The 25,758-nt window shown below is 38.6% G+C and overlaps 1 protein-coding gene across 1 annotated transcript in view; it reads left to right on the top strand.

Annotated features, from left to right (window-relative positions):
- rdx.L (radixin L homeolog) overlaps window positions 1-23,001 on the top strand; it is a 65,807-nt gene extending 42,806 nt beyond the window's left edge. The window contains exons 6-14 of the mRNA XM_041582689.1: window positions 968-1,051; window positions 2,999-3,145; window positions 4,783-4,879; window positions 5,828-5,991; window positions 10,228-10,358; window positions 13,034-13,194; window positions 15,021-15,113; window positions 18,512-18,772; window positions 20,910-23,001. Of these exons, the coding sequence (XP_041438623.1) occupies window positions 968-1,051; window positions 2,999-3,145; window positions 4,783-4,879; window positions 5,828-5,991; window positions 10,228-10,358; window positions 13,034-13,194; window positions 15,021-15,113; window positions 18,512-18,772; window positions 20,910-21,074 (1,303 nt within the window). The 3' untranslated portion in view covers window positions 21,075-23,001. The remainder of the gene's footprint in view (window positions 1-967; window positions 1,052-2,998; window positions 3,146-4,782; window positions 4,880-5,827; window positions 5,992-10,227; window positions 10,359-13,033; window positions 13,195-15,020; window positions 15,114-18,511; window positions 18,773-20,909) is intronic.
- The last annotated feature ends 2,757 nt before the right edge of the window (window positions 23,002-25,758 follow it).

Here is a 25,758-nt window from a genome sequence, read left to right as displayed (position 1 = left end):
CTCCTCATTCTGTCTTCATTCAGCAGTTGGGTGTCCACTGAATGATCCAATATATCCTATAGAGGGCTCCTTTTGCCTAGCAGTTGTATTAGAGCTCACTCTTGCACAAATTCTGCATGTAGAGAGACAGGATTTCTGGTGATTTTAATAGAGAGAACTCTAATAAATCTTCTAGGCAAAAGGAGCCCCCTATAAGATCTATTGAATCATTCATCTGACACCCATCTCCTGAATGAAGACATAATGATGAGAAACAGATGCTGAGAAAGAAATAGTGAAGATTAACTTGAATTATTTCAGAAACGGTACATAATTTTTAATTGATTGTATTTAGAAATTTCTTATTTCAGTATGCTGGAGTTTATATTACATTTTTTTTCGCGATGGTTCCTTTTAAGCTCCACATCTCTTTGAATGGCAAATGGCAAGGACTTGTATTTTCTTCTATGCAAATGCATAACCTGATATTTCAGTATGCTGGAGTTTATATTACATTTTTATTTTCGTGATGGTTCCTTTTAAGCTCCACATCTCTTTGAATGGCAAGGACTTGTATTTTCTTCTTTGCAAATGCATAACCTGGTACCAATGGCATTGCTTATTATGACAGCTGGGTGCAGTAATTTGTCAAAATCACAGGATTGAGATCACTGACCTAAGAAACCTATTAAAAAGATGCTCCTCTCTCTACCTACGCTTTTATATTTACTGTTAGTGAATTGTGATAACCGCTAAGGATAAATGAACTTGTTCTCAGACTGAATTCCTTCTGTTAATGGTGAATTCAAATGCTAATACGGAGCAGTATCTTTTTCACCAGTAGCACTGGAGCACAACAATCATTACACTGATCTATTGGCTTTGTGCAGCATGTCTGCACTGACCTTGCACTGAACTTTACATCAGTTATTCGCTCTTTATTGTTTTTTTATGATATGGCAGCTCACGTGATGTTATTTTTGTTTAGCGTTCTGGAACAGCATAAACTGACAAAAGAACAATGGGAAGAAAGGATACAGACTTGGCACGAGGAACACAGAAGCATGTTAAGGTACGGTACATCCAGCTGAGTAATTCTATATACCCAAACTCCGGGGCCGCTTAAGAGTATTTAGCCTTTGCACAATCAAACCCCCTGTGTGCTCTATACAGACTGGCATCTCGTTCTTAAAGGGGATCTCTCGCGAAAATGAAAATTTAATATAAGCTCCATCTCACTGAAATAAGACACTTTCTAAATACAATCAATTAATAATTCTGTACCGATTAAAGTGGACCTGTCACCTACACATAAAAAGCTGCATATAAGTCCTTTGCAAATTAAACATGAAACACAAATTATTTTTATTATTAAAACATCCATGTTATAAAGGTGTTTAAATATCTGCGCTGTCAATCAAATATTATCTGCCCCACCTCTGAGTCGGTTACTTTCACTTTCCATTCAGCACTTCCTACGTGTCACTGCTTTCCTCACATTTCCCCTTCCCTCCTCAGGCTCTAAAATTATGTAGGACACTGTGCATGGGCATAAGGTTCCCCATTCTGGTGCATACACAAGATTTTGGGGTGATACACATTTAGTCTTTATAACAGTGTCCACAAAATGGCTCCTGCCTGCTTGCTGTGATTGTGTAATTCCAAGACTGAAGGAGATACAATTTAAATAATAAATATAGTGTAAGTAAAGTTTATTTTACTCAAATAACATGATGGAAAAGTAATTGGGATTATTGCTTCGGGTGACAGATCCCCTTTAAGAAATAATCAAATTGCTCTTCAGTATCTCACACTCCACAACATGTCTGCGTGCTGAGATCTGAGTCCGATTTTGATTGGCCGTTAGGTCTAATACATCTTTAAGGAGGGCTCCCTTTCTTCGCAGAATAACTCGAATAACTCCAGCACAAACAAAAGGTAACAAAATAACAGACTCTGGCAAAAACAGGGAAACCGGATTTCCATCAGAGCCGGTTATTTTTAAAGAGTGAGCACCTAGGTTTAGGGTGCAGCGCCCCCCCCCCCCCAAAGGATCTGTTAGACCTAACTGTCAATCAAAAACGGACTCCACCTACTGCATGAAGAGAGACAGGTTGCTCAGAGGGGGAGAGTGAAGAGTAACTTGATTATTTCATAAATGGTATAAAATGTTTAATAATATTTAGAAAGTTTCTTATTTCAGCAAGATGGAGCTTATATTAAATTTTCCTTTCTGCAATAGATCCCCTTTAAATGGAAGCTTTCAACGTTCTAATATTTGAGCCAGATTGTAGTGAATGTTTTGAAAAATCAGTTATGAAAATAAGGTTTATAATAGTTTACTTATAGTTGTTTCTTCATTGTTGAGGCATGAGTGCACCCTTACAATGGCTTCCATGGATCTCCTTATTTATCATGCAGTTACAATCAATGCAGGAATGACTAATTCTATTTAAAAATGTAGTGCCTTTTTGTTAAAAAGCCTAGACCTGTGTTAAAGGGGTGGTTCACCTTTAAGTTAACTTTTAGTATGTTATAGAATGGCCAATCATAAGCAACTTTTCAATTGGTTATGTTATTTTTTTATATATTTTTTAATTTGCCTTTTTCTTCTGACCTTTCAGCTTTCAAATGGGGGTCACTGACGCCATCTAAAAACAAATGCTCTGTAAGACTACACATTTTTTGTTGTTGGCACGTTTTATTACTTTATTTATTCAGGTCCTCTCCTATTCATATTCTAGTCTCATGTTCAAATCAATGCATGGTTGCTAAGGTGATTTGGACCCAGCAACCAAATTGCTGAGACTGCTGAATAAGAAGCTAAATAACTCAAAAAACACATAAAATAAGAAATGAAAGCCAAAATTGTCTCAAATTATCACTCTCTACATCATACTAAAAGTTAACTCAAAGGTGAACAAACCCTTTAAGAAGGTTTGTGCTCAGACAATCTTAATCTATGAATTTTCTCCATATATCGCATATAATCTTTTTAGTGTCAATTATATTTTCACAGGGAAGACTCTATGATGGAACATTTGAAGATTGCGCAGGATCTGGAGATGTACGGAGTAAATTACTTTGAGATCAAAAACAAAAAGGGAACGGAGCTCTGGCTGGGTGTCGATGCGTTGGGTCTAAATATTTATGAGCACGATGACAAGTAAGTATATGAATCTTTTCTGTATTCAGCGAGCGTCATTTAAGATTGTATTGTCCCATACACACAAATACAAGGTGTCCTTGTTAACCCATGATAATAGAAAACTGCTGTATATTAAGGGATTAACAAACAAAGCTCCTACATGTGACATAACCCTTAAGGGTGATATAACCTTCACCTGTTTCTGGTTATTAGGTTACAGTTCCCTGAAAAAGATCTGTATACTTTTTTAGGCAACTGTGCAGTATGGCCTTTAGCATAGCCTTTGTCCTCCTTACACATGTTACACATTACCCTTAAAGGGCATGTAAAGGCAAAAAAATAAAATCCCATTTTTACTTTCTTTAATGAAAAAGAAACCTATCACCAATATAATTTTATTAAAAAATGTATACCGTTTTTATAAGAAACCTGACTGTATGCAGTGAAATTCTCCCTTCATGTACTGCTGCAGATAGGAATTGTCAGACGGTCCCTAACTGCTCTGCAGGGAAACAATCATACTTATGAACAGCAGGGGGAGCCCCCACCTTACTGCCATGCAGAACTCAATCAGCTTTGTTTGTTTCCCTGTAGAGCAGTCGGCAACTGTGTAGAGATTTGTATTGGATTTTTTTTTGCCTTTACATCCCCTTTACTGTTTCCAACTCCACCTGCAGGGACAAAGATCATGGAGCCAGATTTAAACAGATCAACTGGGATTCTATTTGGAGGATTATTTTGCTGCAGCCACTGGTTCTGCAGCGTTGGAGAAAGTTTATATTAACCAATAGAAAAACTATAAATTAAATAATTTTCATAATAATATACTTTTTTAGTAGTATGTGCCATTGGGTAATCCTAAATGGAAAACTGCCATTTTAAATAATAAGGGACACCCCCTGGGATCCTAGGATTCACAGTGCACACAAACAAACCATACATGTTAGGTCACATGAGCCAATTAGCAGACAGAGTTCTGTCTTTTGCTTCCACACTTGTTACAGTTAGAGCTACAGTATTTTTGGTCAGGTGATCTCTGAGGCAGCACACAGACAATCAAGAAATGTTGTTTCAAGGCATGAGATGTAAAAGGGCAAGATTTACTTAAATATATAGACCAGTTTGGTAAGATTTCTTAATATGTCACTTAATATGATATAAACTGTTGCTTAAATATTCATTTTGGGGGTAACGTTTTCCATTAAGTGCCAAAAAAAGGCTGTGTTATATGAGCGCTCATTGTTTCTTCAGATCTGGGCAGATTTGTTAAAAGTTGTGGGAAATTCCTTTTTTTCACAGTTTAGCTACCCCTGTGTTGCTCTGGTCACAAAGTATTTATATGCACTAAAAGCCACACAATATCCCTCATTCTCAGTATGAAAATAACAGTTTATGGTAATGTGGCTCAAGGTATTTTGAAGCATATTTTGGCTATGAAAATACACACATTGGGTTTGGTGCCTCATTTATTTCTTCTGTGGTTTTGAAATGAAGACCTTGGATAACTGTTTGCGAACGTCTATTTATAATTCACTGAGGAAAAATGTTAGTCAGGGAATGTGCAATTTACTTGGCTCTGTGCACCCTGTAATTTTATTGGCAACTACACAAATGCTCTGGTGCCTCTTTGTAACTTTTTTCCCCCCTTCCTTAAGGTTGACACCTAAAATTGGATTTCCCTGGAGCGAAATCAGAAACATTTCATTTAATGACAAAAAGTTTGTTATAAAGCCGATTGACAAAAAGGCTCCGGTAAGATCTGTCAACCATGTATTATTACTGCTGCTACAATATTTCTGCCCTTCAATAAACTACTGTATTATGGCAATCGCTTTGAAAAATTGTATTAAAGGAGAAGGAAAGGTTAAAACTAAGTAAGCGTTATCAGAAAGTTCTATATAAATACAACAGTAAACCCCTTAACGTAATGCTGCTCCGAGTCCTCTGTCAAAAGAAACAGCACATTTCTTTCCTTCTATTGTGTACTCATGGGCTTCTGTATCAGACTTCCTGTTTTCAGCATAAACCTCTAGGGCTAGGGCTTGAGCATGCTCAGTTTGCTCCTCTCCCCCTCCCTTCTCCCCTTACTGCTGTAATCTGAGCAAAGAGCTACGAGTGAGCAGGGAGAGACTCAGGCAGGAAGTGATGTCACATCAAGCCAATATTGCAGCTGCTATCCTAAACAAACAGAGACAGCGTCTAGAGCAGTTTACTTAGGTATGGTAAAGCATTCTAAAGAATAAATATAGTGTTATAGCTTGCATTATTGTGGCTAATCTAATCTATTGGCAATAAACTGCTTTGGTAGCTTTCCTTCTCCTTTAAGGAAATTATATGTATGTTGTGTTTGTTTATATAGATAGATATGTACATATATAGATAAGATATGTGTATGTAATATTTTAAAAAGGCAACACCATGACTTAAGGAGGTGGATGCCTCCAAAATGTTGAGGTTGTCTGTTTGAAATATTGGGCATATATATAATTTTATAGTAAATGGCAGAATTACATCTGTAGAATGCTGCCAACCATTATAACATGCAGTTTGGTCCCTTTTCTGTCTTTTCAAAAATGGGGGAAATTCAGTAAATAGCATAAGGGCTTAGGAGACATTTTTGTGAGAGTTGACATCCCCTTTAAGGCTACAAAATGATTTGATGATTATGGTCAACCTAAATGTTTCTTCTGTTTCCTTTAGGACTTTGTCTTTTATGCACCCCGTTTAAGAATCAACAAACGTATCCTGGCTCTGTGCATGGGAAACCACGAGCTCTATATGAGGAGAAGGAAACCTGACACAATTGAAGTCCAGCAGATGAAAGCTCAGGCTAGAGAAGAAAAGCATCAAAAACAGCTGGAGAGGTAGTGCCATGCTCCTTTAGCTTCTCTGATATTGCCCCTTTTCTCTAATGCAATAGTAAAGTTTTATCCAAAGTTTATACAGTGGTTAACCATAGTACCTGTTCAATATAACGGGAAACTCCGTCCAAGAAAGGGCAAACCAGAACCTTCCATTGATAGCATTAAAAAGTAAATTCCTTCTTTATTGTTCCCTAAAATAAGGTCAGGCAAAAGCCTGAAGATGAAATTTGTCCTATTAAAATAAAAGAGACAACATCTTCTAAAGCTAGCCTGTATGTCTGAAGACAATATTTTGTTTACTAGAAGAATACTTGGGGAAAAGGCCATTTTTTGTATTTTGTTTTCGGGATGTGGCTGTGCTCTCTCTCTAAAGGTGGCCATACACGGATAGATCCGCTCGTTTGGCGATGTCGCCAAACGAGCGGATCTCCCTCCGATATGCCCACCTTGAGGTGGGCAATATCGGGCTGATCCGATCGTGGGCCCTAGGGCCCAACGATCGGATCCTAGCGTTCGCCAAACGGGCGGTCGGATCGCGGCACCGCATCAACGAACAGATGCGGCCGCGATCCGACGGGATTTTTAACCCCATCCGATCGAGATCTGGCCGACTTTCGGCCAGATCTCGATCAGGGAAGCCCGTCGGGGGTCCCCATACACGGGCCAATAAGCTGCCGACTTGGTCTGTCGGCAGCTTTTATCGGCCCGTGTATGGCCACCTTAAGAAAGCAGCAGTTCTATTGTGGTTTTTTGTTAAAGGGATCCTGTCATTGGAAAACATGTTTTTTTTTTCAAAACGCATCAGTTAATAGTGCTGTTCCAGCAGAATTCTGCACTGAAATCCATTTCTCAAAAGAGCAAACAGATTTTTTTATATTCAATTTTGAAATCTGACATGGGGCTAGACATTTTGTCAATTTCCCAGCTGCCCCATGTCATGTGACTTGTGCCTGCACTTTAGGAGAGAAATGCTTTCTGGCAGGCTGCTGTTTTTCATTCTCAATGTAACTGAATGTGTCTCAGTGGGACATGAGTTTTTACTATTGAGTGTTGTTCTTAGATCTACCAGGCAGCTGTTATATTGTGTTAGGGAGCTGTTATCTGGTTACCTTCCCATTGTTCTTTTGTTTGGCTGCTGGGGGGGGGAAGGGAGGGGGGTGATATCACTCCAACTTGCAGTAAAGAGTGATTGAAGTTTATCAGATCACAAGTCACATGACTTGGGGCAGCTGGGAAATTGACAATATGTCTAGCCCCATGTCAGATTTCAAAATTGAATATAAAAAAAATCTGTTTGTTCTTTTGAGAAATAGATTTCAGTGCAGAATTCTGCTGGAGCAGCACTATTAACTGATTCATTTTGAAAAAAATGTTTTTTCCCATGACAGTATCCCTTTAAGATTCTAGCTGTTTTTATAAGAGACTTTTCAGGCCACAGTGATTTGATGGCTAATGAGAAATCTGTTATTTAATTAAAATCAATGTAGCAATTTTTTTTCTTACACTTCTTCAGGCTTAGGTCCCCTTTATGGTCCAGCATTTGTTTTCTAACCTGATTACAAAGTTTTTTGTGTGGGTTTGGGATTACCAAAGGTGTTTACCGCAAAAATTCAGTTTTGTAGACTTGTTCCCCGCCCCTTTTGTGATGTTATCGGCGGGGCAAGGCAGCACAGGGTCTATAAATGGGGGGGGGGGGCAGAAGGTGGGTCCAGGTCGTGAAGGTCGTTGTTTTCTCGACCTGCACAGCGCTAGCAACCATGTATTTTCAGTTTAAATCCCCCTTCATTGAGGAAAGTAGAGCAATAAGCAAAGATGTCTTGGTTTATCTCTTTGCCCAGGATTTTATATGATTTAGTTCCTATTTATATATGACTGTAGAAACCTGACATATTGCAGTGTTAAGGGGGACCTGTTACCCTAAGAAATAATTCCAAATTATATTTTATCTTGTTAGTTGAGCAAAATAAAACGTACACTACATTTATTATTTAAATTTTGTTTCCTTCAGTCTTGGAATTACACAATCACAGCACCCAGGCAGGAACCATTTTGTGGACACTGTTATGAAGACAAGTTGTGTATCACCCACAAATCTTGTATATGCACCAAAATGGGGCAAGCTAATACCCATACACATTGCCCTACACAATTATAGAGTGTGAGGAAGGAAGGAAGGAAGGGGGAATGTGAGGAGAGCAGTGACATGTAGAAAGTGAAAATAATTGACTGCCCCACCTCTATGCCTGATGCATAGAGGTGAGGCAGGTAATATTTGATTGACAGCATAGATATTTAGACGCCTTCATAACAGGTATGGATGCTTTAATGAAAAAATCAATATGGGTTCCATGTTTAATTTGCAAACTACCTTTGTTATACAGTTTTTTGTGTGTAGGTGACAGGTCCACTTTAAGAAAAAGATACAATTATTTTAGAGCAAGAATGCTATGTACCAGAAATGTGTTTAAAGGGATACTGTCATGGGAAAAAAATATTTTTTTCAAAATGCATCAGTTAACAGTGCTGTTCCAGCAGAATTCTGCACTGAATTCCATTTCTCAAAAGAGCAAACAGATTTTTTTTATATTTAATTTTGAAATCTGACATGGGGCTAGACATATTGTCAGTTTTCCAGCAGTCCCCAGTCATGTGACTTGTGCTCTGATAAACTTCAGTCACTCTTTACTGCTGTACTGCAAGTTGGAGTGATATCACGACCTCCCCCCCCCCAGCAGCCTAACAACAGAACAATGGGAAGGTAACCAGATAGAAGCTCCCTAACATAAGAAAACTCCCTGGTAGATCTAAGAACAACACTCAATAGTAAAATCCAGGTCCCATTGTGACACATTCAGTTACATTGAGTAGGAGAAACAACAGCCTGCCAGAAAGCAGTTCCATCCTAAAGTGCTGGCTTTTTCTGAAAGCACATGACCAGGCAAAATGACCTGAGATGCTCCTACACACCAATATTACAACTAAATAAAAATACACTTGTAATTTAGAAATAAAAACTACACCATAAAAATCATGACAGAATCCCTTTAATATCATTATTGTTTTTATGAAGTATAACATTTTAATGTATAATATGTCCATTGTTTTTCTCAGACATGTTATTTGTATAGTTTGGGTTTATAGAGCGATAAGACGCAACAATTTTGAAAGGAAAACTAACATTATTTCCTGCAGTTATTTGATATGGAATCCTCTGACTCCCTCCTCTCTCCCAGTTTGGTGCAGGAGGGGCATAGTGATCAGAGTCTTGCCTTAATTAGCTGGGGTGGAGCTATTAGTCAGCTCAGTGTCTGTATGAGATAATGAATATCTCACGGGTCCCATATGCAAGGAGTTTGGGATGTTCCGTTTCCTTTTAGTTTTGCTTCCTCTATATGAAGATTTATATTATGCACAATGATGCACAATCGGGACTGTGTGGATCTTTCATGCAGACGGGTGAGCAGATTAGAATAGATTATGTAGTACAGATCCTAGTCTGCCTGTTGGTAACAAGTAGTTTTGTGCGCTGATCACTATTTGGTAGTGGTATCATTTACCCTGACCAAAAACACCATTCACTGCGTATGAATGTTTACCTTTTATTTTACAGGTGCAAATGTGCTGCTGCAATAGGGCTCTTACACATGAGCGTTTTTGCCTGCGCTCCCCTGCGCATTTAATTATTTCAAATGGGGCTGTACTCACACAGGCGCATGTAGGCGCGAACGCAGGAAAAATGCAGCATGTTGCGTCTCAACCTGCGTTCGGTGCCTACATGCGCCTGTGTGAGTACAGCCCCATTTGAAATAATTAAATGCGTCTATTCCTGCGCTCCCCTGCGGCTGAACGCCGAAAAACGGAACGCAGGGGAGCGCAGGCAAAAACGTGTATGTGTAAGAGCCCTTAAAGTGGCCCCAGTAATGGTCTCATGAGATAAATTAAAGGCAGCTGCAGCGCTTATGGTATACACAGTTGCACTTTAAATGCCACCTCCTGGATATATAAGCAGTAGCACAGGGCTTGCATCTATGGTAGCATTGACCGATTTAAGCTCCCGAGGATCATGTGTTCATTTAGAGAAAATAAGCCGTTTCTTCGGATTATAAATAAACATACGAATTCCGTATATGAGCACCTGACAGAGCCCAACGTCCCATAAGGCCAGTTCATAGTCCTGCTATTGAGGATGTGACCTAGTTTTTTTTTTTGGACTTACACGTGACTCCTATTGTTTAGGGCACAACTAGAAAATGAAAAGAAGAAAAGAGAAATAGCGGAGAAGGAGAAAGAGAGAATAGAGCGTGAAAAGGACGAACTTATCGAACGCCTCCGGCAAATCGAAGAGCAGACAGTAAAAGCTCAGAAAGGTAATGAAGAACTGTGATTAATAACTTCGATCTCTAATATTTCAGCAGCAACATCTTACTGTATAAGGCTTCTTACTTCTTTCAACAACTAGAAGTTGTTGTTGAGCAGCAGGCAGAAGACTACAATTTTCACACAGCAGGAATTTATAACCATTCAGCTGCGGATGAACTATAACTATCAGCACTTTACCTGCAGCTTTTAATTTAGCAAAGCTAAATAGACACAGGGTGAATTGTTCTTCTATATAATTAACACTGGTATTCTGCGCAAACCATATCTTTATATAATGTAATTCTATTCATTTCTCTGAAGACTTTTTGCAGTTTTTTTTTTGTATTTTTCTTTTATTTAGTTTTTGGAAAAACTGGGAACAGAATACAAAGGGAAAGTGGGACATGGTTAATGCGATGCATATTTAAGTTGTCTTGTTGGAGAGCTTAGCTAAAGGATTGAACAAGGAACAGGTAGTAAGAGCTATACAGTACTCACATATTTCTCATAGCTACAGACAACTCATCCTAAGCCAATACCTGCCCTTCAAAGCTGATTATGTGCTTGGCCTTTAAGAGAGATTTGACAAAATGTACTTTGCATAATCATATAGCTGTCTTAAAGGGACACTAACCATTAAATAGAAGCGTACATTGGAACACACAATCAAAAAAGTTGTTGTACAAATAGGTTCTTGCAAAAAAGATTCCAAAATGTTATTTTGCAGATCGACGTTTCGATCCTCAAAGGGGTTGATATCCAGATAAATAAACAAATGATAAATAAAATTTTGGAATAGAGAGAGCGAGAGATTGAGTCTGTGTGTCAGAATGGGTATATTGAATGTGGCATATGCTGTTTATCTGCATATATATATATGTGTGTGTGTGTATATATATATATATATATATATATATATATATATTATATATATATATATATATATATATATATATATATATATATATATATATATATATATATATATATATATATATATATATATATATATATATATATATATATATATATATATAAAATAAGCTGGAAGCCGGCACTGCTCGTCAAAAGGGTGGGTGCAAACGCCCCAAAAAATTAGATAACAATGTAGAAAAGCTCGCACTCACAGGACTTATCAAAACAAAAAATGGTGTTTATTCAATGAAAAAACGACTGTCGTTTTTTCATTGAATAAACACCATTTTTTGTTTTGATAAGTCCTGTGAGTGCGAGCTTTTCTACATATATATATATATATATATATATATATATATATATATATATATATATATATATATATATATTTATCTCTATATAGATAAAGGATCAGCACACTGTAAACTGTGCTATCTGAATAAAAGAGCAAACAATCACTGTTTAAAGAGTGTGCTGATCCTTCATCCATTTATACAACAACCCTTGATCATGCACCTCTGCATATATTGGGTTGAGTGGGGATCTCTCTCTCTCTCTTGTTGAACAAGTTGCTTGTTCTAAGCAACTTTCCTATAAACATCCACTAAACATTTTCATTGATTTTAAAAGTGGAAGATTTGTAAATATAGGTATACAGGTATGGGACCAGTTATCCAGAATGCTCGGGACTTGGGGTTTTCTGGATAACAGATCTTTCCATAATTTGGATCTTCATACCTGAAGTCATGTAAACATGAAATATACCCAATAGGCTGGTTTTGCTTCCAATAAGGATTAATTATATCTTAGTTTGGATCAAGTACAAGGTACTGTTTTATTATTACAGAGAAAAGGAAATCATTTTTAAAAATTTGGATTATTAGGTTATAATGAAGTCTATTCGGAGCTTTCTGGATAACGGATCCTGTAATTGCAATTGAGAGCATTTCCCTTGCATTCTTCTTCACAAGTCTGTTAATCGTCAGAACATCTGGGTCAGAGAATAGAATGGGTCGACACTGCAGAATTCTGTACAAAGAAACTTTGAAACTAAAGTGCAAAATGAATGTTAGTTACTGTAGAATTACGTTCTCTTTCATTAAAGGAGAAGAAAACCCCCTGGGCGCAAAACCCCTCCCCCCCTCCCCTGTGTTGCCCCCCCCTCCTCCCCCTGGCCTACCTGTCCCCCTGGGCAAATGCCCCTATCATGTTACCCTCTGCGCAGGTCCTGTCCACGGACTTCAGTCGCCATCTTCTCCCACGAGCGTCTTCTTCCTGCTTTGACCCACGTCTTTTGGTGCATGCGCAGTAGGAACAGTTACCGGTACAGATCTACTGCGCATGCGCCGAATGTCACGAAGTTTTCCGACATTCGTGACATTCGATGCATGCGCAGTAGATCCGTACCGGTAACTGTTCCTACTGTGCATGCTCCAGAAGACGCCGGTCAAAGCAGGAATAAGATGCGCGTGGGAGAAGATGGCGACTGTGAACTCCGTGGACAGGACCTGCGCAGAGGGGTGAGTAACAAGTTAGGGGCATTTGCCCAGGGGGACAGGTAGGCCAGGGGGAGGAGGGAGGGGGGCAACACAGGGGAGGGGCGGAGGGGTTTTGCGCCCAGGGGGTTTCCTTCTCTTTTAAGGAACACATTTTTAGGCTTTCATCCAGTTTAAAGGTAAATTCTAGATGAAATGATTGCAGAAAATCTGGTTGGTTTGCCTTTTGCTAACCATACACCTAAAATAAGTAATTTTTATTTGAATAACAGAATTAGAAGAACAAACACGTAGAGCCTTGGAACTAGATCAAGAGAGAAAAAGAGCAAAAGAAGAAGCCGAGCGTCTGGAGAAGGAACGACAAGCTGCAGAGGAAGCCAAAGCTGCCCTGGCAAAGCAAGCTGCCGACCAGATGAAAAATCAAGAGCAGCTGGTGAGGAAATCACATGTCTCAAATAATGCCTGTTCCTAGTGGAAGAATGCAGTTACCCCTGGATTGTTAGCACCAATTTGGCTTGCAGTATTACTGTGACCAGACCTACTCTTTTGTCAAAAATAGAGATGCACCAAATCCAGGATTCGGTTCGGGATTCAGCCAGGATACGGCCTTGGGCAGGAACCCATGGCAACCAATAAAATTGCTGCATTCATTGTTCTACTTGCAGTTGGCTTTAAAAAGCTAATCGCCGATTGGTTTTTATAGGTCACTGCCCATGGGCAAATTTGCCCAGTGTTGATAAATGAGCCCCAATGACTTTTATGACCTGTACACCATAGGAAGAGCACTGTGCAATAAATGCAGGGCCATAGAAGGCATTAGGCCAGTGCACAAAATATGGTGCAGGTCTCCGTTCTACCTACACCTGCTTAGGGCATTATGGACTGACTCACTAACACTACAGTGTACAGCTATACCCTTTTATTTTTCTGCTTGTTAATGTAGCCCAATGCAGCTGCATCCCAGGGGTCTTTGCCAGTCTCAGGCAGCCTTTTAGGTACCACCACTCCTTGCACATGGCGCTTACCAACCTGACCCCCGGGCTGCATCGCTAATTAAAAATCGAAATTTCAGCTCTTTGCTGCCTCTGTAACTTAAAGGGATGGATCACCTTGAAAGGAACAGTATCACCAAAAAATGAGTGTTTTAAAGTCATAAAAATATCCTGTACTGTTGACCTGCACTGATAAAAACTGATGTGCTTGCTTTAGAAACACTACTATAGTTCATATAAACAAGCTGCTGTGTAGCAATGGCGGAAATTGAAAAAAGGCTATATGGCACAGGTTAACTATTGGATAACAGATAACACCATTATGTTCTACAGAGCTTATCTGCTGTGTAATCTGAGCCTTTTTCTCCTTTGAATGGCTGCCCCTATTGCTACACAGCAGCTTATTTATATAAACTATAGTAGTGTTTTTTAAGCAAACACAGCAGTTTTACAAGTGCAGGGCAACACTGCATTATATTTATATTGTTATAAAACACGTTAGTTTTTTGATGTTACTGTTCCTTTAAGTTAACTTTTAGCATGTTATAGAATGGCCAATTCTAAACAATTTTCATTTGGTCTTTATGTATTTTGTATAATTTTTGAATCTGACCCCATCTAAGAAAATCTTCTGTTAAGCTACAAATTTATTGTTATTGCTACTTTTTATAACTCATCTTTCTTATTCAGGCCTCTCCTATTCACGTTCCAGTCTCTTATTCAAATTAGTGCATGGTTGCTAGGGTCATTTGGACCCTAGCAACCAGATTGCCAAGGTTGCAAAATAGAGAGCTGCTGAATAAAAAGCTAAATAACTCAAAAAACACAAATAATAAAAAATAAAAAGCAATTGCAAATTGTCTCAGAATATCACTCTCTACATCATACTAAAAGTTAGTTTAAAGGTGAACAACCCCTTTAAACGCTGCCGCCGCCTAAGGCTAGGTTCTCAACTCTATTCATGGTAGCAATAGTTTTGTGCAGTGTGTTAATTACTACATGTATTGTATAAGGAGTTTATCTGCTGAGGCAAGCATTATAGTAGCCACCATTCAATTATACATACAAACATTAAAAAAAGGAATGCACTGCTTGTCATTAACAGTGTTCATTGAGTGATCACACAGACAGATTTTGTTGGGGTAGGGAGAATTTAGATTGCCGGTCTGTTGTTTTATATGAAAACACTCAGTCCAAATTGAAAATTTAATTTGGTGAACCTTTTTACTCCTCTCACAGTGCAGGCTGACTTTTCACTCTGTTCTAGGCCGCTGAACTTGCAGAGTTTACAGCCAAGATTGCCTTACTTGAAGAAGCAAAGAAGAAAAAGGAAGAGGAGGCATCTGAGTGGCAACACAAAGTAATATATTCATATTTTACATTATTTTTATCTACACCAAAAAATGGGGGATCCGTGCTGAGAAAGGAATAGTAAAGATAAACTTGATTATTTCAGAAACGGTACAGAAATTTTAATTAATTTTATTTAGAAAGTTTCTTATTTCAGTGTGCTGAAGCTTATATTAAATTTTCATTTTCACATTAGTTCCCCTTTAAAAATGCCAATGGCTTTTGCTCACTAGCTTCATCTCCATGTGTTCTTTCACAAATTTGTTTTGATCTGGCAGTCCAGCAGGTCAGGACCCCCCATCTTGAGATATGTAAGTAAATCAGGGTTATCCAATCGTCCAGCTTCTATTTAGTACCAGTGACATTGTCTGGCAAAGGGTTTTGCTCTTAGATTAGGGCGTGGTGAATACTTGTCGTGAATGTTGGTGGGGAAAACTTGCATGGAATTGCTTTTCCCGCTCAGTGTCCTAGCCAAATAGCCATGAATCCATAATTCTGACACTGCTAAGTGCATATTCATCTATTCTGTCAGCTCACCCTGTAGACCCTGCCTTAGAGGAATGGTCCTATAGCTTAAAGGAATAGTTCAGTGTGAAAATAAAATCTGTGTAAATAGATAGTCTGTGCAAAATAAAAAAATGTTTCTAATATAGTTAGTTAGCCAAATATGTAATATATAAAGGCTGGAGTGAACAGATGTCTAATAAAACAGTCAGAATCCAACTTCCTGCTTTTCAGCTCTATAACTCTGAGTTAGTCAGCGACTGACATGTTATACATCAAATCACTCCAGCCTTTATACATTACATTTTTAACTATATTAGAAACATTTTTTATTTTGCACAGCCTATATATTTACCCAGTTTTTATTTTTACACTGTACAATTCCTTTAAAGGACATGTATAGCCTACATTTTCCTACCATGTATATAAGTTGTGCATATCTTCCCCACCCAAGCAACCTCATTTGTACTGCATATACCCCCTCCATTTGCCAGCGCCATCACATTTTCCTAAAACAAATAGCTTTCACCTGGCGGCCATCATCAGTAAGATTGAGACGTATGCTGTAAAGTTCATGCAATGCAGAATGCAGATTAACACAGACCCAACATACTTTGATGAAAAGTTCTGCTGGGGTTGAGCACTGTTATGGTTAAGCTGGGCTCAGGAGAGGTGGTTAGGAGAAAAAATAGGATCAGACAGCTAGAGTTTCTATGGGAACCAGCAACGCTATCTCTTCATTGGCTGTTAGACTGGAGGGTGTGTTTAGTAATCTGAGCTGAGAAGAACTGAGCATGCTCATGAGCCAACAGCCAAAGTAAATTCCTGAGGTAGGGGGCTGAGTGGGTTAGAGGAGGAGGATGAATTCTAAGTGATTAGGGGATGCTTTAGTCTTACTGTTAACCTTTTAACAACCAGAGTGACAGTTATCTAAAGATTTCAAAAAGGCTGTTCACTGATTACATTTTTGTGTGTGGGGGTTTACATGTCCTTTAAGCAGTAATCCGCTTGGCATCACATTAGTATGGTGTGCAGCTGCTGTAGTGAGACTTATTGACAGATCAAACAGAATATCATTATTTCATCAAGAAATACTCTTTCCTCCAAGTAGGTCACTCACAACATCTGAGAATCTTATTCCCAGACATAATGCAACACAGGCTGATATAAAGTGTAATTACCCTTTGTAATTTGCTTCCAGAGGAGCCTGTGATTACAGCAGGGGTGACAAAATAAATGGTCTTTCTGAGGACATGCAATTTTCTTGAAAGAGATTTTTTGGAAGTTCCGCATTGCGCCATTAGCAATTGATAAATGTCCTTTAAAACCAAGGCCTCCTTTAGAGTAGATCATAAAGGGTGTTTTCTCCTGGTCATCAGTTTGCAGGGGCCCTTTGGACATTTTTCCAAAAGTAACAGAAATAAAAAACATTTTTCTGTTGTCCAAGAATAGCAACATGTCCTGTTATTTTAGTCAGTGTGCTTTGTTCCTAAGAGACAGGGGATCCCCATTGGTACCAACCAATGCATCCAACTTAGGGGGGTGTTACTAGTAATGTGAATGTGGATGAGAACCCTGAGGTTGGGAATTTTACACCACTGGGCTTATTCTTTATTAGGCATGGAGATAAATATGACTTCATATGCCTCTTTGATACTCGCAACATAGACTGCAAATTGCACCCCACTGTTCTGCTTATGGAGGAATTAACCCTTACACAGCATACCTATTTAAATTGTCCAGCCAGCCTAACATTTAATAGTTTACTATCATTGACAAGCTTCTGATTGGAAGAGAATTTTCTTTAATGACGGAAGGCTAATTGGAGAAGTCTACTTTTCTAACAGCATTCTGATTGGAGGAGAAATTACAGCAAGTTACTTAGTGTGCTTATAGTCAAAGCATACAGACATATCTTAAAGGAATTCTTCAGTATAAAAATAAAAACTGGGTAAATAGATAGGATGTGCAACATAAAAAATGTTTCTAATATAGTTAGTTAGCCAAAAATGTAACTAAATGTATCTAACATAATAGTCAGAGCACTACTTCCTGCTTTGCAGCTCTCTTGGTTTCCATTTATTGGTTACCAGGCAGTAACCAATCAGAGACTTGAGAGGGGCCACATGGGTCATAACTGTTGCTTGAAGCTGAGGATCAATTACAAACTCACTGAACAGTTATGTTCCATGTGGCCCCCCTTCAAGTCGATGACTAACTCAGAGTTAGAGAGCTGAAAAGCAGGAAGTTGTGTTCTGGCTATTATGTTACACATCCAGTCACTCCAGCCTTTATACATTACATTTTTGCCTAACTAACTATATTAGAAACATTTTTTATTTTGCACAGCCTATCTATTTACCCAGTTTTTATTTTTACGCTAAACTGTTCCTTTAAATGGGATATATAGTTAGGGCCATAAATCTTTGGACTTTTTTTCCAATTTTGGTTCTGTTACTTAAAGTAAACCTTTAAAATAAGTGAATGTAAAATTGATGAGATTGCTTAGGAAAAGATCTGAGAAAGGTTTCTATTTTTTTATTCCTAAGCAGAAGAACATCAGAGCAGCCTCTTTCTTTCTCCTGACAACTTCCTTGACTACTTGGTGGTCAGACTGGGTGAAAACTGACCAGCAGGTGGAGCTGTAGGAACAAAATGTATTCATGTTAACAGTACATGTATCCCTTAATATCTTGGAATAAAAACAAAATAAATAATGAATGTAAATGTAAAAAGTGCTTATAATAGCCCCCTCATCAATTTTACATTCACTTATTTTAGAGGTTTACTTATCCTTTAATATACTAGTTATTGATAAAGGTACTACAAAACCTTTTCAGTGAATGCAAATTAAATTAGCCTTTGTGTTGGTTAGTGGAACTTATTTCTTTTTTTATTGCTTAGGCATTTTCTGCTCAGGAAGATCTGGAAAAGACCAAAGAAGAGCTAAAGATTGTCATGTCCGCTCCTCCTCCTCCTCCCCCACCAATTCTTCCCCCTCCACCGGTTGCCCCTATGGAGAATGAACATGACCACGACGAGCAGGACGAGAATAATGCTGAGGCCAGTGCGGAACTATCCTCTGAAGGGGTCATGAACCACAGAAGCGAGGAAGAGCGACTGACAGAATCTCAGAAAAACGAGAGAGTAAAGAAACAGCTACAGGTACATTAATACCTAAGAATAGTCTTCTATTAAAATTAGGGATGCACCAAATCCAGGATTCGGTTCGGGATTCGGGCAGGATTCTGCCTTTTTTCAGCAGAACTCGGATTCGGCCGAATCATTCTGCCCGGCCGAACCGAATCCTAATTTGCATATGCAAATTAGAGGCAGGGAGGGAAATTGCGTGACTCTTTGTCAACGCAAGGAAGTAAAAAATGTTTTCCCCTTTCCAACCCTAAATTGCATATGCAAATTAGGATTCGGTTCGGTATTTCGGACGAATCTTATGCGAAGGATTCGGGGGTTCTGTGCCAAATCCACAATAGTGGATTCTGTGCATCCCTAATTAAAATGTTATGTGCTAAAGCATAGAGAAAGCAACAGGCACATTTTAAAAATAACCCATATTTCTGCAGTCTAAATCCAAAGGCGAGATATTTGCCTTTAGAAATCTACTGTAATGTTAGGGATGATTCGTAGGATTTATATAAAGATATGGGATCCGTTACCCAGAAACCCATTATCTGAATTCTGTGAAGGCCGTCTCCCGTATAAACAATTTAAATCAAATTATTCAAATTATTTCCTTTTTCTTGTACAGGTATGGGACCTGTTATCCAGAATGCTTGGGATCTGGGTTTTTTTCCCGAATAACGGATCTTTCCGTAATTTGGATCTTCATACCTTGTCTACTAGAAAATCATGTAAACATTAAATAAATCCAATAGGCTGATTTTGCCTTCAATAAGGATTAATTATATCTTAGTTGGGATCAAGTACAAGGTACTGTTTTATTATTACAGAGAAAAAAGAAATCGATTTTTAAAAATCTGGATTATTTGATTATAATGGAGTCTACGGGAGACGACTTCCATAATGTGTTTCCGGATACCTTGTACTTGATCCCAACTAAGATATAATTAACTCTTTTATGTTTAAATGATTTTGTATGGAGATCCAAATTACTGAAATACCCCTTATCTGGAAAACCCCAGGTCCTAAGCATTTTGAATAACAGGTCCCATAACCTATATTTTTTATTAACATCTAAAATTAGGTGAGGGAAAATAAAACTGCAATGCCCCATATAGCCAATTAATACAATTACATGAATTGTTGAGCCTTGATATAGAATCATTTACCTTGTCAGGTAGACAACCGCACATATGCCAAATAAACTCCAAGTTCTCAGCCATAATGATTTATTTTAACCCCACTAGCTGACCACAAATTCTGTCAGAGAATACGAGGGATTTATGAAATCTATATAGATGACTCCCAAATCTATTAAAGGAGAAGGAAAAGCAGTTTATTGCCAATAGATTAGCCACAATAGTGCAAGCTATAACACTATATTTATTATGCAGAATGCTTTATCATAACTGAGTAATCCGCTCTAGAAGCTCTTTCTGTTTGTTCAGGATAGCAGCTGCCATATTAGCTTGTTGTGACATCACTTTCTGCCTGAGTCTCTCCCTGCTCACTCATAGCTCTGGGCTCAGATTATAGCAGGTAGGGAGGGGGAGAGAGGAGCAAACTGAGCATGCTCAAGCCCAAGCCATGGAGATTTAAGATAAAAACAGTAAGTCTGATACAGAAGCCCATGAGTACACAATAGAAGGAAAGAAATGTGATGTTTCTTTTGACAGAGGACTCAGAGCAGCATTACTTTGAGGGTTTACTGGTGTATTTATATAGACCTTTCGGATAAAGCTTACTTAATTTTAGCCTTTCCTTCTCCTTTAAAGGAGAAACAAACCCATACTAGAAAAAAACCATACCCCCTACCCTGCGTAGACCAACCTCCCTCCTCCCCCCACAGCCTTACTGCCCCCCGGGCAAATGCCCCATATTTTTTACTTACCCCTCTGTGCAGATCTGGCCTCGGGAGTTCACGACCGCCATCTTCTTTTTTCTGTCTTCTTCAGAATCTGAGCAGGGTTTCGGCGCATGTGCAGTTGGAGTAAATTTCCGGTCGAAAATTTCCAAAAATTTTTTTTGCATGGAGGGGAAGATATAAAAAAAAAAAATTAGGGGCAGTTAGGCTGTGGGGGATTAGGGTGGTTGGTCTACGCAGGGCAGGGGTTTTTCTAGTATGGGTTTGTTCTTTCTTGACTGGCTGTTTTTCTTTGGACAGGCATTGAGTTCTGAGCTGGCTCAAGCAAGAGACGAAAACAAGAAAACGCAGAATGACGTCCTCCACGCTGAGAATGTGAAGGCCGGACGAGACAAGTACAAGACACTCCGCCAGATAAGGCAGGGCAACACCAAACAGCGTATCGATGAGTTTGAGGCACTGTGAGACTCTTGCTGTGCTATACATTCTACAGTATGCCCAACCATCGCTGTAAGAAATAGGCCTTTGCAGAAGTGACGGTGCCCCATCTTGCCAAAGCACTTGTACCGGTCTGACTGTGGATGTTAGATCTTAACCGAGACCATAAGAGGAGAATAACGTTTCTTTAGCCCCTTTTGATTTCATCCTATAAGATCATATCAGATTGTTGTTTATGTACTTCTATTTGTACTATTTTTGTCTGGAAAGTAGGCATCCGCTACAAAAGGAAGACTTCTAATTTCAAGCACCAAAATATGACGTGGCTTGTTCTTAGACTGTCTATTTTTGTGCAAGATTTATAGGGATTGGCTATTTATTGTTTCTTTTCATAATTCTTTACCCATCTGCTTGAAAAAACAAAATAAGGATTATAATTTGCCTTTGTTCCCTTCTCCATATACAAATATTCAGGTTTGGGCTATAGTGACGACATGTTCCATATTGTAGCAATAAAACACTTTTTTCAGGTTTATTGTATAGGTCCCAAAGCAGTGAGCAGCAAATTACTACCTCACTTAAAGGGGTTGTTCCCCTTTAAATTATATTTTAGCATGATGTAGAGAATTGGTTTTTATTATTTGTGGTTTTTGAGTTATTTAGCTTATTTGCAATTTCTGCATTAAGGTTGCTAGGGTCCAAAGTACCCTAGCACCCATGCACTGATTTGAACAAGAGACTGGGATATGAATAGGAGAGAGGCCTGAATAGAAAGATGAGTAATAAAAAGTAATAATAACAATTCATTACAGAGTATTTGATTTTAGATGGGGTCAGTGACCCCCATTTGAAAGCTGGAAAGAATCAGAAGAAAACTGCAAATAATTCAAGAACTATAACCAAGTTGCTTAGAATTGGCTATTCTATAACATGCTAAAAGTTAACTTAAGGGTGAACCACCCCTTTAATAAACTATGACCATGACTATGGTCTGTCACCTCGTACAGGTATGGGATCTGTTATCCAGAAACTCGTTATCCAGAAAGCTCTGAATTACAGAAAGGCCGTCTCCCATAGACTCCATTTGATCCAAATAGTCCCAATTTTTTTTAAAATGATTTCCTTTTTCTCTGTAATAATAAAACAGTAACTTGTACTTGATCCCAACTAAGATATAATTCATCCTTATTGGAAGCAAAACCAGCCTATTGGGTTTTATTTCATGTTTACATGATTTTCTAGTAGACTTAAGGTATGAAGATCCAAATTACAGAAAGATCCATTATCCGGAAACCCCCAGTTCCAAAGACTCTGGATAACAGGTCCCATACCTGTAATAATAGATTTTACTCACTATGGCAAAGATGTCCAACCTTCATTAAACTACAATTCCCAGCATCCACCTGACAGCTGAAGGTTGGACTTTACCTACTCGCTCGAGTTTAAGGTAATATTTTGTATTTTTTACATTTTGTTTAAAGCTATTTTAGTGCTTATCACTGTTTAACTGCCTCTATATTCATTGGTAAGGTATATTATATTATTTTATAGACAAACTATATACATTTATTACATGTTGCAGTTATATTTACCCGTTTCTCTTTATACCATCGCTGTTACAATCCTGAAGGCATTTTTTTTTTGTTACCTCGTTATAGTGTTAATTAAAATAGTTTAATTATGCTTATTTTTTCCAGTTATGAAGAATAATCTTACCAATGGGGAAAATATCTGTACTAGAAACAATGTATGGAAATGTGTGTCATTGAGAATTGTTTTTTTTTTTTTCATGAATCCCATTTAAAATGCAATATATGTTATTTAATTTTCTGTAGATAAACATTTATTAGGCTGCTTCCAGCTTCAGAATTACGGAAAGGATCTTATAGGTATTCCCACCTGGTAAATCATGTTTGCAGGATTAAAAGGCTCTGCTGAGCATGTTTGCAATTTGCATCATTTTTTTTGTAGTTTTTACACTGCTTATATAGTTAATGTGTAACCTGAGCACCCCTTTCTGTTTGGCCTGTGCAGAATGACAAAAAAACACTTTGTACTAAATCAGAAAGTGTCTTTTGTCGCTTTCCTGCTCCGTTTTAGCATTCAATATGGCAGGAGCCATGAAACTGAGCAGGAAAGCATCAGAACATGCCCAGGCTACAGAGTAGGGGCACTGCCATTGCCCATTGATGACGGTAACAGTGTAAAAAAATGAATTATATTATGAAATAGCAATTTTACTATTTTATACGTTGGGTATATACAGTTAGGTCCATAAATATTTGGACTGACAACTTTTTTTTCTAATTTTGGTTCTGTACATTACCACAATGAATTTTAAATGAAACAACTCAGATGCAGTTGAACTGCAGACTTTCAGCATTAATTCAGTGGGTTGAACAAAAAGATGGCATAAAAATGTGGAACTAAAGCCTTTTTTTAACACAATCCCTTCATTTCAGGGGCTCAAAAGCAATTGGGCAAATTAAAAAAACTGAAAATAAAATGTTCATTTCTAATACTTGGTTGAAAACCCTTTGCTGCCAATGACAGCCTGAAGTCTTGAACTCATGGACATCACCAGATTCTGGGTTTCCTCCTTTTTAATGCTCTGCCAGGCCTTTACTGCAGCGGCTTTCAGTTGCTGTTTGTTTGTGGGCCTTTCTGTCTGAAGTTTAGTCTTCAACAAGTGAAATGCAGCTCAATTGGGTTCAGATCAGGTGACTGACTTGGCCATTCAAGAATATTCCACTTCTTTGCTTTAATAAACTCCTGGGTTGCTTTGGCTGTATGTTTTGGCTCATTATGAAACCTCTCCCAATCAATTTGACTACATTTAGCTGGATTTGAGCAGACAGTGTCTCTGAACAGCTCAGAATTCATTCTTGTGCTTCTGTCCTGTGTCACATGATGGATAAACACTAGTGTCCCAGTGCCACTGGCAGCCATGCACGCCCAAGCCATCACACTGCCCCCCAAATCTTTTATACAGAACTGTGCTATGCTTTGTATCATGAGCTGTTCCACGCCTTCTCCATACTTTTTTCTTGCCATCATTCTGGTGGAGGTTGATCTTGGTTTCATCTGTCCAAAGTAGGGATGCACCGAATCCACTATTTTGGATTCGGCCGAACCCCCGAATCCTTTGTGAAAGATTCGGCCGAATACTGAACCGAATCCGAACCCTAATTTGCATATGCTAATTAGGGGTGGGAATGGGAAAACATTTTTTACTTCCTTGTTTTGTGACAAAAAGTCACACGATTTCCCTCCCTGCCACTAATTTGCATATGCAAATCAGGATTCGGTTCGGCTGGGCAGAAGGATTCGGCTGGGCAGAAGGATTCGGCTGGGCTGAAGGATTCGGCTGGGCTGAAGGATTCGGCTGGGCTGAAGGATTCGGCTGGGCTGAAGGATTCGGCTGGGCAGAAGGATTCGGCTGGGCAGAAGGATTCGGCCGAATCCTGCTGAAAAAGGCTGAATCCTGCCCGAATCCTGGATTCGGTGCATCCCTAGTCCAAAGAATGTTTTTTGCAGAACTGTACTGGCTTTTTTAGATGTTTTTTTAGCTAAGTCCAATCTAGTCTTTCTATTCTTGAGGTTTATGAGTGGCCTGTACCTTGCAGTGCACCCTCTGTATTTACTTTCATGCAGTCTTCTCTTTATGGTAGACTTGGATATGGATACGCCTGCCTCCTGGAGAGTGTTGTTCACTTGTTTGGCTGTTGTGAAGGGGTTTCTCTTCACCATGGAAATGATTCTGAGATCATCCACCACTGTTGTCTTCTGTGGACGTCCAGGTCTTTTTGCGTTGCTGAGTTCACCAGTGATTTCTTTCTTTCTCACGATGTACCAAACTATAGATTTTGTCACTCATAATATTGTAGCAATTTCTCAGATGGGTTTTTTCTGTTTTTGCAGCTTAAGGATGGCTTGTTTCACCTGCATGGAGAGCTCCTTTGGTTTGTTCACAGCAAAATCTTCCACATACCAACACCCCCCTCAAATCAACTCCAGGGCTTTTATCTGCTTCATTGATAATGACATAACAAAGGAATTGCCTTCACCTGCCCATGAAATAGTCTTTGAGTCAATTGTCCAATTACTTTTGAGCCCCTGAAATGAAGTGATTGTGCTAAAAAAAGGCTTTAGTTCCTCACATTTTTATGCAATCTTTTTGATCAACCGACTGAATTAAAGCTCAAAGTCTGCAGTTCAACTGCATCTGAGTTGTTTCATTTAAAAATTCATTGTGGTAATGTACAGAACCAAAATTAGAAAAAAGTCCAAAGATTTATGGTCCTAACTATATATCCCATTTAAAGGAACAGTCCAGTGTAAAAATAAAATGGGGTAAATAGATAGGCTGTGCAAAATAAAACATGTATATAATATAATTAGTTAGCCAAAAATGTAATGTATAAAGGCTGGAGTGAGCAGATGTCTAACATAACAGAACACTACTTCCTGCTTTTCAGCTCTCTAACTCCGAGTTAGTCAGCGACTTGAAGGGGGCCCACATGGGACATATCTGTTCAGTGAGTTTACAATTGATCCTCAGCATCTATTTACCCAGTTTTTAGTTTTATACTGAATAATTCCTTTAAGAAATACTTTGGCGTTTAGAAAGCCAAGTAACACCTATAAGCTATTTTAGCCTGGGAAGAATCATTGTCGCTCAGGAACTTCCTGGCAATCAGACTATTGAATG

Source organism: Xenopus laevis, chromosome 2L (assembly GCF_017654675.1).
Source record: "Xenopus laevis strain J_2021 chromosome 2L, Xenopus_laevis_v10.1, whole genome shotgun sequence".
In the NCBI taxonomy this organism is placed as follows: Eukaryota; Metazoa; Chordata; class Amphibia; order Anura; family Pipidae; genus Xenopus; species Xenopus laevis.
This window is presented reverse-complemented; position numbering and strand designations above follow the sequence as displayed.